The following is a 15,520-nucleotide window of genomic DNA, read 5'->3' as shown; positions in this document are numbered from 1 at the left end:
CCCAGTCCAGCATGTCCTGTCTGTGTCCTGCCTATGACTTCGTCCTGGATATGACGTTAAACTGCACATACCTGGGACTGGCCAGAACTCTGTTGGTGGGTATACCTTTTATTGGTCTGGTCACTCTGATGGCTGTTACACTCAGGGAGTAGCTATTGTTGAGGCTAATTGGCTCCTTCCAATGGTGTCCAATGTCACTCCTTTCAATGAGCATATTATATGACTCAGATTAAGGCTCTTTCTGGGTGCCTTGTCTGTTGTCTCAGTTTATGCTCAAATCACGATGAAGTATGTCTCTGTGAAGGAGACTTTCTGTTTGCAGCTCCACTTGGTGGTTGATGAATTCCTGTGAGACGACACTTCTCTGACCATGGGTGACTTCAGTGCAACCACTGGCACTGACAGGGCTGGCTATGAGGATTGTGTTGGTCCCCATGGGTCTGGTGACCGTGGTAAAAGTGGCTTCATTTTCCTTGACTTTGCAAAAGGTCAGGGGCTCCCTGAACCGCATTGGTGGACTTGGTAAATGAATAGTGGTGATGTGAGAAGAAAATCAATCATATCCTTGTGGGAAGACACTGGAAGCTTCTACAGAACTGCAGGGTCAACAGAAGTGCTCAGTTTGTGAATTCTGACCGCATACTTGTTACAAATCTGAAGACCAACTAGGAGAATGAGGCTAGACATGGCCAGACTCCAAGATCAGGCTGTTTCTAATGAATTTGCCTGCAGTTTGTATGAGGAACTTGCAGACTTGGCTGTGACTGCCAATCCTAATGTGATGTGGTTGATAATCCATGACATGACCCTGAAGGTTACTAACCGGTGTTCCCAGTGTATCATCAAGAGGAATCGCAGTGCATGGCTTGATGGTAACTCCTGTCTGTATGAGGAACTGATAAAAATGGCTGCAAGGGTTCTGATGGCAGATAAGGAGGTGTTTGCTAGAGGAATCTATGAGCAAGTGATACACCATCTATGGTCTAGTTACCCCCAGCTGCAGTTGTTACGCACTGGGTGTTGGCTAATTTAAGCATCTTTTTAAAGCTGATCCTATATAGCTAGGACGTTGGACATCTCTGGGTTCACAGTTCTTGAAACCGATCCTCTAATTAGCTGTGAACCACACAGTCTCACTGAGATTGGAAAGGTGCTGAACCAGCTGAGTGTAGGGAAGGCTGCAGGGATTTGTTTTATTATGGGTGAGATTCTTCAGGCTGGTGGTAAGGCTGTCCTCCGGGCATTGCAAGCAGTCTTTGCTTCCATTTGGGAGGCAGGCATTATCCAAACTGACTGAAAAACAGGACTTGCCGTCCCTCTCTGGAAGGGGAAGGGTGATTTCCTGGATTGCAGCAACTACTGGGGAATAACACTGCTCTTGGTGCCGAGTAAGGTCCTTGCTAGTGCCATCCTCAATAGGATCTGTGATCACTTGCTTACCTACCAGCGACCTGAGCAGTCTGGTTTTACGCCTAAGAAGTCTACTATTGACTGCATATTAACACTGAGGGTTCTCATCGAGCGCAAATGCGAATATCCGCAGAGTTTATTTGCAGCCTTTGTCGATTTTCACAAATTGTTCAACTTAGTTGATCAAGCTGCACTGTGGGATCCCCCTAGAACTTCTAGATATCATATCCGATCTTTACATTGGTAAAGTAAGTGCTGTGCAGAAAGGAGGATGAACCTCTGCGTTTTTCACAGTAGATACTGGGGTTCATCAAGGGTGTGATCTTACTTCTACTTCCTTCAATGCTTGCATGGAATGGTTGTTGTGGGGTCCAGCAGCTATGGGGCATCCGTTAATCTGTTGGTGAAGAAAGATTCGCTGATATTGACTTGCTGACTTTGCAGAATCAGAGAGTGTCGACCTCATTGAGTTGTTTACTTACCACAGCAGCGACAGTCATGTCTCTGGAGACTCTTCCTATGAAGTCAGTAGATGGATTGAGTTCGCTGGAAAGGGGTGTGTGGTTTTACCGATAATCTGTGTAAAAGGACAAAGTCCAAGACTTTAGAGTACTAATGCTTCCTATTTTGTTATATGGCAGTGAGACATGGAAGTTATGCAGTGACCTGAAACAGAGAATGGACTCCTTCGGTTCTGTGTCTCTTTGGAGAATCCTTGGGTATGGCTGGTTTGACTTTGTGTCGAACAAGCCATTGCTCACAGAGTCCCGAATGAAGCACATTACCTACATTTTAAGGGAGCATCACTTACGGCACTATGGCCATGTGCTGTGATTTCCCAACGGTGATCCGGCTTGCAGGATCCTCATTGTTGAGTTGGTGAGACTGGACCACGAGACTGCCTTGGGGGTTGCCAATTGGGATCCCGAGCTGTTTCATTGTTTGGTGGGTGCGTCAATGCACTGTACCAATGCATGCTCCCCAACCTGACCTGTGACATCCTGATACTAAAGCCTGCTGATAGCATAGACCACTACCACGTGGGGATTCCACTTATGGCAAGTACAGTCCTGAGCATGTGCACCCCTGATGAGCTTGCCATTAGACTCTTTTAACTCCATGACCAGCCTAGTCTTTTCCTGCTTGTTCCCAAGGCCAATGGATCTTAGTTGTTACTACAAAGCATTCCTCCCAAAGAGCTCTGTTTCACTAGCCATTTCTGAATGAATGAGTTATCTTTTCTGTCCATCCTATTTGCTGTTGTTATGGAACTTTTGCACAACTTCACTGGTGTAGTGTGAACTGATAGCATCACACTTTGTACTTCCTGGGGAGCTAGCTTTGGCCAACAACAGGATTCTATCCCCTCTTGTGAAGAAGATTGTTTTATCACTTCTTACTTCTTTCCTGATGGATAGGCCTCATTATTTGGATGGCTTAATCTTCATTCTTGTCCATGATAGCAGCTCATCTAGCCTTTTTAGCAGCATACATCCACATGTTGCTCTCTTCTCATTCACATAACTTCATGTAGGAGGCAGTCTTTGCCTTGATCGTAATTTTATTATTCCAAACATCTGCCTTGTGCCAATGAGAATAACACCAAAGGTTGCCACAAACAGGATTGAGGAGATTGATCATCACATGGCAATTCCCACTTCCACCTGATGCCACTCAGTTGTGCACTTCCCTGGTGAACTCTGACTTGCCACTCTTTCTGTCCTTTAAAACCTGCTGGGTGTACCATAAACAGTTTACAAAGACAGTACCCATTTCTTTCTATTTCCTCTCTCTGTGTTTTCTGAATATTTCAAAGCCACTGAAATTGATTTCAGTTTGTCAAGTTTTGCCGAATGATTCTATGGTATATCATTAGGCTGCCACACTGATGTGGAGCAAGTTTAGCTTGTAAGTAGACAATGTTCAGTTTGAACACTGAGTTAAATTACAGAGCTACTCTTAATTCTATCCTTTGTGCAAATCATACTCAGTGAGTCATGAGTATTTGATTTTCTTTTTATTTGATTTGATATACTTTGTTAATCCCCAAGGAGAAATTGTCTTTTTGCATGACCTATGAAGGTCAGAGCTTAGGGTCAGCTATTGTACAGCACCATTGGAGCAATTTTCAGGTTAACGGTTTTACTTCAAGGGCCCAATGGAGAGGGATCCTTTATAGCAGCAACAGGATTTGAAACCAGCAACCTTCCAGATACCAACACAGATCCTTAGCCTCAGAGCCACAACTCCACCCAAAACAAAAATCGGGGAAGAGCACAAATGCAGTTCCCCACTACCACAAATTATGCATTTGAGTTTCCCATATTTAGGGAAATCGCAGAGGTCAGCATACCCAGAGTGCAATGGACAAACATCACCCAGGGAGAACCACCTTAGTGATCATGATATCTTCCGTACCGGGTAAGATGTCAAAATTAACAGGTTCTTTCTGAAAATAAATAGATAAAGTTTTCTTATTTGGGACATTTTCAAGAATTCTGAGTCAACTAAACATTTCAGAGCTTGACATCATTATCATTTATTTTCTTTGTTTTTGGCAAAATGTTCATAAGAAAAAAAAATATCAACTTTCCACAGCACCAGTGTACTGCAAGTCAAGCAGATAATAATTTTGTGAGTGTAAGAGCCATTTGGTAGTTGTTTAGGTTATGTTAAGTTGATAGAAATATTTTCTTAGTTATGTTAAATATTTCCCTATAAATCAGTGAAAAGTATATGGGCGGTTCTTAAAACCCCCTCAAGCTGAATTAAATTGGTATATTGTAACTATTTCTTGCCCCACTGATTGCAGATTAGTCTCAGTTAATGACCTGCCAGTTTCAAACCGTGCCTTAACGTACTCAGTTGTATGTGCAGCACTTTACGTTTAGAATGTACTGAAGGTGAAGTAAATCAAAGAAAAATAACTCAAAAATCTGCATTTTTAATTGTGCAACTCAGCAATGTCAATGTCAACTTTATTTATATAGCACATTTAAAACAACGTAGGACTGCTGTGGCCAAAGTGCTTTACAATAATAGAATAAAAGAAAAACATACAATTAACAAGAATAACATAAATAGAAATAAAATAAATGAATATAAATAAAATAAATAATAAATACAAGTAATGTTACATAATCACAATGAGGAAACCATCAGTATTACTGTAGGTCAGGGAATGCAAGTGAATAGAAATGAGTCTTTAATCTTTTTTTGAACAGTTCAATTGTAAACAACTCTATGTAATGAGGTAAAGAATTCCACAGGTGAGGTGCAGCAGCTGCAAAAGCCCTGCCCCCCTTAGTTTTACACTTGGTAAAAACTAAGCAACAGCAACTTTGAATACAGGCAATATTGTGTCACTTCACTGGAGACAAAGCTGAAAGCTTATTTACTGTTTCGTTGCTTGTCGGCACTTGATGCTTCACCTTCATCCTCATCCCCTACATCATCAGTGTGTGTTTTTTCCTTGCAGCGCTTGATAATTGTATTTGCTTTATGGTGCTCTAATGTTCATGGAGGACTAATCTAATCTATAATGCATTAGCAGTAAAATAAGTATATCAAAATTTTTATATAATGCTTTTCTTTTCAGAAATGAAAAAATTTGTATTTTGGAAATGTGACTCATTTTACACAGAATATTTATTTATTTACTATTTTATTTTATTTTTAGGTCCAAAAGGAAATACGGGGCTTCCTGGCCAGCCAGGCACTCCTGGCTCTCCAGGAGTAAAAGGAAACATGGGGGAGATGGGCTTTCCTGGTAAGCAAAATTGATCAAACACATGTATTTAAAATGTTATTCATATACTATTTTAACACCATCATTTTTTCAGATAGTTTGGATGGATAGCTAACAAATGTAAAATGAAGGGGCACAAGTTGTAGTCAAAACACAAGAGCTAGACGTCCTGATTGTAACTAATAATTCCTTTCATTAATTGAAAAAGACTGTGATACTTGAACAAAAACTAAACAAAAAGTTTAGTTTTTAATGCAAAAGGTGCCATGTGCTTTGTATCACCATCTTAAATAGAGTGACAACAATGATTTCACAAGCATGCCAACGTCCATTCACTTAACTAAGCATGGCATTGTTGCTAATAATCACATAACAGTGTAAAGAATGAAAACATTTTAAAATGGTGTCTATCGCAGTGCAACGCTATACGCAAATGGTGCCATAATGATGTCATCAAAACAACACGAAAAATATCAAAACAATGTTAAAACGTAATTGTGAAAAATAAATGTTAAAATTTTGAAAATGAATTATAACAGTGTTATATAGACTATGCCTCCAGATCCTTAGCATCGTCACTTTTAAGGGAGTACAATATTGAGATATACAGGTAAAATTCGGTTACAATGAACTCCCAGGGACCTAAAAATATTTTGTTGTAACGACAATTTTGTTGTAATGAGATTCTGTATTTGTTACTATAGTGCTTTCATTAACTTGTGTCCAGGCGTTTTCAATCATTTCAATAGCTTCTTTCACATTAATTTTAATCTCCTCCTGCCTACAAGTTATGCTGATGAGAATTTTTTTCAGCATTTCCTTGCCATAATACACTTTCAGGGTGTGAATGATGCTCAAATCCAATGGCTGAAGCACTGCTGTGCAATTGGGTGGGAGGAATTCAATGCAAACATTATCTAAATTTGGAAGCTTGTTGTGTGCAGCACAGTTATCAATCAGATGCCGAATCGTCCTTTTCTTCTTCATATTGTGAGGTTTCTGAACACTTTTGGGATCCCCCCACTCCCCACCAAACAGGGACAACATGCTGAAGTGCATCCCAAAGCGCGATTACAGCATCTGTGAACGATTGTTTGTCCGTTGCAGTGCAGTGAAGTGCCACAGAAGCAAATCATAAAAGATCGGGGTCACACTATAAGTCCCTGTCTTGCTCCTAACCATGCATCACCCATCGAGATCTTTTCTGTTTACTTTAGCAGAGAGACACAGGATAGCTGTGAACCTGCTATTGCCCCGTAAGACACACAGCTTGCACTTCGGGATGCTCTTCGGCTTGCTGTCTAGTTGGGGGAGGTCCCAAGAGAGTTTACACATCTCACATTTTCTTGAATGAGTGCCACATTAATAGGAATGTTTCTTGAACGAGCATCACTGAGCATCAACTGCTTTTTTCAACGTCTTCAAATGCAGCAGTTCACATACATTTGCAACCAAAGATTGTTCTTTTTTGGCTTTATCTTTCAAGAAAGTTGACAGTGTTGTAATTCTGAATTCACTAGCAACGTCTTTTTTGTTTTTGCCACAATCAAGAGCTGCAAAAAATTAAAGTTTTTTTTTTCTAATATAAACAGTTATTGTTTTTTCATGTCTGTTTATGTTTAGGGATCGTTGTGCACAACTGAGCTGCAGCCACAGAACTAACTGCTCTGTGGATGATTCATTCAGGCATTTCAAGGTCTTTTAGGAACCTCGTTGTAATGAAAGTATCTGCTGAATGTACTTCATAGTAGCGAGATTTCTATAGACTTGCGTCATATGGGAAAGCTGTCCTGAACCATAAGAATACTTCATTGTAATGAAAATTTTGTTGTAAAGATATTCGATGCAACAGAATTTTACCTTTATAACCCTTCCATAGTGTGCCAGGCCTTACCTTGAATCTTTTCCCTGTGGACTGTGCCATGTACACCTGCTGTTCATGGAATTACCCAAATTATATGCCCAATTCACCTCAATTGGCTCCTTTAAAGTGGCATGTCTGTTTGCAGTACTCCCATATTGCCAAGCTCTTTACCCGATCATTGGCTGTGAATTTATAAACCCTGTTCAAAAATCCTTCACCCAGATGTACTCATGGTGTCATTTTTTTAGTCTCTATTCTCAACTTGTAGCCATGGGTGATGATGTCTATGTAAAATTACGTATATGTAAATTGACAAGTTTGTCTACATCCTTAACTCCTCCTGCACCATCACAATCTGTTTCAACTTTTTAAACACTGGTACTTCTGAATTGATTTATTGGTCAATCTTGCAGTCATCTTCAGCCCTAATTGTGAATGAAACCTAGAGGTTCTTGAAGTTCTCCACTTGGAGTGGCTGCTCACCTCTAACTTGCAGGAAATAAGTCGATTGTGCCTGGGGCTAATTCTCATCCAGAGTACATCATACTAAGCTGTGAACCATTCCATTGTACTGCATTACATTGTTAGCAAAGACCAAGATTCTCATACTGATACCCTACACACCATATTTACACCTAGATATCATATCCTTTAAGCTTATAAACAGAAGAAGAGGCAAGACACACCCTTTTTGGAGAAGAATGCACACACTGAATGGTCTTTAATTTTTTTTACAACTTAAGAACAATCTAGATGAGAACAGGCCAGGCAGCCCAACAAAACTCACCAGTCCTATCCACTGTGATAAAGGCACTATATTGCGCCTGACCTGGCACAGACTGACCCAGAGGCATGTGTAAAATCCAAACAGACTTTATTTTTCTTCAGCTGGAGGGCATGTCTTCCCCGTAATCCCTCCAGCCACAACACAGTCCCAAAAGCACTTAATTTGGACAACACACAAATCTCCACCTTGGCACCACCAATCCTTCCAGGCAACCTCGTCCTCTTTCTCCCGATTCTGGCTTCTGAGTGGTAGATGCTGGCCCTTTTTACAACCCACTCTGAAGTGCTCCAGGTGCTTGATCAGCTGTTGCTAATTGCACTTCCGGGCGGGGCTGTAGAGGCGTCCAGGTTGCCTCTGGAATCCATGCAGCACCCCTTGGCGGCCACCTCAGATCCCCACAGGGTTGGGGAGAACTCCATCTCCCATGGAACCCTGCGGGTAACTGAAGCACCTTCGTCAACCAGGGAGGCTGCCACCAAGTGTCCTGGTGGAGGTACTGAGGAGTCCATGGCTGCTCCCCCGGAACATCAGTAGAAGGGGCTTCCCGGCCAGGCATGGGATCCATCCACCCACCACACCACTTTGTTCTTCTTAAATAACATCTGTTCTACTTTTGAAAGTCTGTAAAGTTCTACTGCCTACCACATTGCGTGGTAACTTCTTCCGTGTGTCTGTCGTTCTCTGTGTAAAGAAAAACTATCCTAATGTCTCTGTGAAACTTATCCTTAAAAACTGTGTTCCCATGTTGTTGATGAGCTCGTTTTAAAATAACAGTCTTGATCCAATGCACTAATTCCCTTCATAATTTTAAACACACTCCAATCATATGTCGTCTAAATCTTCTTTTGCTTAAACGTGTTGGATAATGACTGATTGACTGACTGACTGACAAGGATCAGCTGTTTTAATCTTTCCTCATAATTCATCCCCTGTAGGCTTGGAATCAGCCTAGTCACTCTTCTGTGAACTTTTTCCAGAATTACTATGTCTTTTTTGTAGCCTGGAGACTAAAATTGTATACATAACTCCAGATGAGGCCTCACCAGTGCATTATAAAGCTTGAGCATAATCTCTTTGGACTTGTACTCTACACATTGTGCTGTTTAACATAACATTCTGTTAACCTTCATAATGGCTTCTGAACTCTGTCTTACAGTTGATAGTGATGAGTCCATTTAAATTCCTAAATCTTTTTTATAAGGTGTACTTTCAATTTTCAAACCTCCCTTTATCTATTCAAACCTTATAATTTTATTCCCTACATGTAATACTTTACAAATTACTTAAATTAAAATTCATCTGCCACAAATTAGTCAAAGCCTGTATACTGTAAAAGTCCCTCTGTAATTATTCAACAGAATCTGGATTATCTACCATTCCACCAAGCTTGGTTTCATCTGCAAACTTAACCTGCTTGTTACTTATATTCCTATATAAATCATTTATACAGTACTGGAACCTCGAGATACGAGTTTAATTCGTTCCAGCACTGAGCTTGTATAGCGAATTTCTCGAATCTAGAACAAACTTCCCCATTGAAAATAATGGAAATCCAGTTAATCCGTTCCACACCCCCAAAAATATCAACATAAAAATCAATTTTCCTAATAAATAACACTGATAAATAATATATACAAGTGGAACCTCGGTTTGCAAGTAATTTGGTTTACGAGTGTTTTGCAAGACGAGCTAAATTTTTTAATTAATTTTGACTTGATAAAACGAGCGATGTCTTGTAATACAAGTAGTATGGATACACTTTGTCTGCTAAGCATCATGTGAGCATAACTGAGCTGATGGTTCATCTCTCTCGTGCGCATCTCTCTCTCCTTATCTCTCTCGCTCGCGTACGCATCTCTCTCTCTCGCGCACGCTCTCTCTCTCTCTCTCTCCTCTTGAGGGCAATCGTCTCCTATTCTCCGTCTGCATGTCAGCAATGTTTTTGGATGCGCTTATACAGCGAACTGCTACAGCGAAACAATGAAATCACAAGCGCTCAAACGCGTAGATCCTCACGCTACGGGAGAACAAGGAACACTGAGTGAGCTGACGGGCTGGCAGCGTCAGCTTGGGTGAATCCCGAGTCGAGGGGGATTGGGAAACGCGCCACGCATAATCACAGCCTGGCTCGTGGCTTGTTACGCGAGCCAATGCTCGTATTTAGATCCGAATTTTTCGTTCATACTTTCCTCTTATCTTGAATTTCTCGTATACAGAGGTGATCGTATCTAGAGGTTCCACTGTATATATTAAAAATAACAGTGGCCCTAACACTGACCCCTGTGGAATACTACTCTTTAAATCAGCCAGTCCTGACAGGGTTCTTTGCACTATAAACTTCTGCTTCCTGTGTTTGTTCATTTGGGCGCATACTCCATCACCATGGCACTGCCAAACCCAAACACTAGTGTGGCGAATTACTTACTTAATAAAGTGACTTCAGCTGCAGGTGGAAGTCTCATTTTATTTATTGTGCCAAGCAGAGTTGTGTTGTGATGCAGCAGTCTATTAGCCAGTGAAATCGCTGTGAAGAAGCTGTCTGTTGTTACCATTTTGCATTTGTCCAGTCTAATAGTGGTCACGGGACATTGTATCTTTGATTGCCAGTACAACAAATATTTCTGAGCATGCATCAACCACTGCAGCACCTGTGGTCATCGTTACTGTTGTGGAGATAAATACCATCAACGCAGAGGAGGGGAGGCAAATTCGTTGTACCACGCAAGTGTCACTGACAGAATAAAACTGAATAATAAAAAAAAGCACAAACTTTTTAAAGTAGCTAAAATTTACACCGGGTGTTACAGACTCAAATCAAATTACACTCACCTAAAGGATTATTAGGAACACCTGTTCAATTTCTCATTAATGCAATTATCTAATCAACCAATCACATGGCAGTTGTTTCAATGCATTTAGGGGTGTGGTCCTGGTCAAGACAATCTCCTGAACTCCAAACTGAATGTCAGAATGGGAAAGAAAGCTGATTTAAGCAATTTTGAGCGTGGCATGGTTGTTGGTGCCAGACGGGCCAGTCTGAGTATTTCACAATCTGCTCAGTTACTGGGATTTTCATGCACAACCATTTCTAGGGTTTACAAAGAATGGTGTGAAAAGGGAAAAACATCCAGTATGAGGCAGTCCTGTGGGCGAAAATGCCTTGTTGATGCTAGAGGTCAGAGGAGAATGGGGCGACTGATTCAAGCTGATAGAAGAGCAACTTTGACTGAAATAACCACTCGTTACAACCGAGGTATGCAGCAAAGCATTTATGAAGCCACAACACGCACAACCTTGAGGCAGATGGCCTACAACAGCAGAAGACCCCACCGGGTACCACTCATCTCCACTACAAATAGGAAAAAGAGGCTACAATTTGCACAAGCTCACCAAAATTGGACAGTTGAAGACTGGAAAAATGTTTCCTGGTCTGATGAGTCTCGATTTCTGTTGAGACATTCAAATGGTAGAGTCAGAATTTGGCTTAAACATGGATCCATCATGCCTTGTTACCACTGTGCAGGCTGGTGGTGGTTGTGTAATGGTGTGGGGGATGTTTTCTTGGCACACTTTAGGCCCCTTAGTGCCAATTGGGCATCGTTTAAATGCCACGGGCTACCTGAGCATTGTTTCTGACCATGTCCATCCCTTCATGACCACCATGTACCCATCCTCTGATGGCTACTTTCAGTAGGATAATGCACCATGTCACAAAGCTCGAATCATTTCAAATTGGTTTCTTGAACATGACAATGAGTTCACTGTACTAAAATGGCCCCCACAGTCACCAGATCTCAACCCAACAGAGCATCTTGGGATGTGGTGGAACGGGGGCTTCGTGCCCTGGATGTGCATCCCACAAATCTCCATCAACTGCAAGATGCTATCCTATAGGGCCAATATGGGCCAACATTTCTAAAGAATGCTTTCAGCACCTTGTTGAATCAATGCCACGTAGAATTAAGACAGTTCTGAAGGCGAAAGGGGGTCAAACACCATATTAGTATGGTGTTCCTAATAATCCTTTAGGTGAGTGTATGTTTTTATTATCAAGTCAAGTCAAGTTGGGGAGCATGCACTGGTACAGTGCGTTGCCGCACCCACTACACGGCGAAACAACTCAGGATCCCGGTTTGCAACCCCCCAGGCAGACACGCAGTCCATTCCCACCCTCTGGAAATGACCCTCTATTTTCAACAGCCAGGTATTATGTGGGCAACCCCTTGGCCTGGTCCAGCCACTCGGGTCCCCAACAATGAGGATCTTACGAGCCGGATTACCCTCGGGGAAACACGCCACATGGCCATAGTGCCGTAACTGACGCTCCCTCACAATGCACATAATGTGCCTCTTTCAGGACTCCATGAGCAACCGCTCATTTGACATAAAGTCAAACCAACAGTACCCAAGGATTTTCCAGAGAGACACAGTACCAAAGGAGTCCAGTCTTCGTCTCAGGTCACTGGATAGCGTCCATGTCTCGCAACCATATAGCAAGACAGGAAGCACCAGGACTCTAAAGACTTGGATCTTTGTCCTTTTGCATAGATATTGGGAGCAACACACACCCCTTTCAAGTGACCTCATGACCCCCTATGCTCTCCCAATCCATTCACTGACTACACAGGAAGAGTCACCAGAGACACAAATGTCACTGCCAAGGTAAGTAAACCTCTCAACAAGGTCAACACTCTCTCCGCAAACAGACACACTGCTGATGACTATATGCTGATGGAGGTCATTATAGGCCTGGATCTTGGTTTTTATCCAAGCCTCCATTGACTCCGCAAAGATCACAGCATCGTCAGCAAAGTCAAGATCCGTGAATCTTTGTTCGCCAACAGATGCCCAACAGCCACTGGACCACGTGACCTTGTCCAACACCCAGTCCATACAAGCATTGAACAGAGTAGGAGCAAGAACACCCCCCTGATGAACCCAGAATTAAATGGGAAAAACGCAGACGTCCTGCTTCCACACTGCACAGCACTCACAGTACCAGTGTACAAGCCAGCCATGATATCCAGCAACCTCAAGGGTATCCCGCGAACCCTCAGGATGTCCCAATGGGGAGCTCTATCAACTGAGTGGAACGCTTTGCAAAAATCAACAAGGGCTGCAAAGAAACTCTGCCGATATTCGCGTTTGCGCTCCATGAGAACCCACAATGCCAGGATGCAGTCGATGGTAGATTTATTAGGCATAAAACCAGACTGATTCGGTTGCTGGTAGGTGAGCAAGTGATCATGGATCCTATTGAGGACGACGCTAGCAAGAACCTTACCTGGCACTGAGAGCAGTGTTATCCCCCTGTAGTTGCTGCAGTCCAGGCGATCACCCTCCCTTTCCAGATAGGGACGACAAGTCCAGTTTTCCAGTCGGTTGGGATGATGCCAGTCTCCCAAATGGAAGCAAGATTGCTTGCAATGCCAGGAGGACAGCCTTACCACCACCCTGGAGAAATGTACCCCGGATACCACAGATCCCTGCAGCCTTCCCCCCCGTCAGCTGGTTCACCACCTGTGCAATATCATTGAGACTGGGTGGTTCACAGCTAATTGGAGGATCAGCCTCAAGAACGGTGGACCCAGAGATATCCAACGTCCTAGCTGGAGGATCAGCTTTGAACAACTGCTCAAAGTAGCCAGCCCAGCGGGGCATAACTGCAGTGTCATCCGTAAGGTCCGTTCCATCTGACTACGACTCTCCGAGGAACAGATTCAGATGTGCGTAATGCTACGATTCCTTTGTAAACAGGACATAGGTCGCTAGACTGCAGATGGTGTGTCACTTGCTCACAGATTCCTCTAACAAATGCCTCTTTATCTGCCCGTCCTTCTCAGTTCCCGGTACAGACCAGAATTGCCATTGAGCCGTGCGCTGTGACTCCTCTCGATGATATCCAGTCTGCCCTGTGAGATGAAACACCTCCTTCCGGGAACACCGATAACACCAACATAGCCCTCAGCAACCATCATGGTCTTATCATGGAAGGTCTCCCATATCACATTAGGATCTGCAGCCATACCCAAACCTGACACTTCCTCACACAAACTGCATGCAAACTCATTAGAAACAGCCTGGTCTTGGAGTCTGGCCAAGTCCTACTAGGTGGGAACCTACAGGACCTAAGCTGGATCCTAAGAGTAGCAACAAGTCTGTGGTCAGAATTCACAAACTGGGCACTTCTGTAGACCCTGCAGTTTTGCAAGAGCCTCCAGCGTCTGCCCACGAGGATGTGATCGATCTTCACCGCACCACCAGTATTGTAATACCAAGTCCAACGATGCGGTTCAGGGCGCTGGAACCAGGATCCAGCAATTCGCTGCCCCTGACTTTTTGCAAAGTCAAGGAACATGGAGCCACTTTCACCACGGTCACCAGATCCATGGGGACCGAGACAATCCTCATAGCCAGCCCTGTCAGTGCCAGTGGTTGCATTGAAGTCACCCATGACCAGAGGAATGTCACCACGTAGGCACACATCAACCACCAAGCGAAGCTACGAATAAAATGTCTCCCTCGCCGAGACATCACTCACCACAGTCAGAGCATACACTGAGACAACAGACAAGACACCCAGGGAATGCCGTAATCTGAGTCCCATAATACACTCGTTGAAAGGAGTGACATTGGACACTATCGGAAGAAGCCAATCCACTACAGCAACAGCTACTCCCCGAGTATGACAGCCATCAGACCAACCAGACCAATAAAAGGTGTATCCACCTACAGAGATCTGGCCAGCCCCCGGCCTGCGCACCTTAGAGAGTGCCGCCACTGAAATGCGGAGTTTACGCAGCTCTTCCGACAGCAGAGGAAGATGATCATCTTTCCGGAGAGACCAGATGTTCCATGCGCCCACCCGTATGGGTCGCCTCAAATTGGGACCCAAGTGCTGCTGTGCAGCGGGCGACGCCTCAGCACCACACCAGTTCTGATCCCCAACAGATCTGACTCTTTTGGCTTTCCAATGGTTTTGACTCTTCCGGGCATGGGGCTCCCGAGGGATTTCTCCAATCCCCTTCATGATGGGAGTAGCTACTCCCGCGGAGAGCAAAAATAAGTCCTTTCTGTAGTTTCGGAGATTTGTGAAGTTTTTCCCTGCAAATTGGAGGACTGCTTGCAGGGCCGAAAGCAGTTTAACGTCATACCCAGAACATTTTTATTATATTATAGTAACTAGCAAAATACCCGCGCTTCACAGCGGAGAAGTAGTGTGTTAAAGAAGTAATGAAAAAGAAAAGGAAACATTTTGAAAATAACATAACATGATTGTCAATGTAATTGTTTTGTCACTGTTATGAGAGTTGCTGTCATATATATATATATATATATACAGTATATACTGTACACATACATACATACACACACACATTATATATATATATATCTATATATACAGTATACTGTATATATACTGCTCAAAAGAATTAAAGGAACACTTTTTAATCAGAGTATAGCATAAAGTCAATGAAACTTATGGGATATTAATCTGGTCAGTTAAGTAGCAGAGGGGGTTGTTAATCAGTTTCAGCTGCTGTGGTGTTAATGAAATTAACAACAGATGCACTAGAGGGGCAACAATGATATGACCCCCAAAATAGGAATGGTTTAACACGTGGAGGCCACTGACATTTTTCCCTCCTCATCTTTTCTGACTGTTTCTTCACTAGTTTTGCATTTGGCTACAGTCAGTGTCACTACTGGT

General features: G+C 43.0%; 1 protein-coding gene and 1 non-coding gene across 2 annotated transcripts in view; one reads left to right on the top strand and one right to left on the bottom strand.

The window, feature by feature from the left end:
- The window catches only part of col4a5 (collagen, type IV, alpha 5 (Alport syndrome)), a 481,130-nt gene that overhangs the window by 331,164 nt on the left and 134,446 nt on the right, over positions 1–15,520 (top strand). The window contains exon 36 of the mRNA XM_039765771.1: positions 5,090–5,179. Within this exon, the coding sequence (XP_039621705.1) occupies positions 5,090–5,179 (90 nt within the window). The remainder of the gene's footprint in view (positions 1–5,089; positions 5,180–15,520) is intronic.
- Positions 3,676–3,839, bottom strand: LOC120538407. The gene has a single exon (XR_005635455.1). It is a non-coding gene; the product is annotated as a U1 spliceosomal RNA (small nuclear RNA).

This window comes from Polypterus senegalus, chromosome 10 (genome assembly GCF_016835505.1).
Source record: "Polypterus senegalus isolate Bchr_013 chromosome 10, ASM1683550v1, whole genome shotgun sequence".
Taxonomy (NCBI): Eukaryota; Metazoa; Chordata; class Cladistia; order Polypteriformes; family Polypteridae; genus Polypterus; species Polypterus senegalus.
This window is presented reverse-complemented; position numbering and strand designations above follow the sequence as displayed.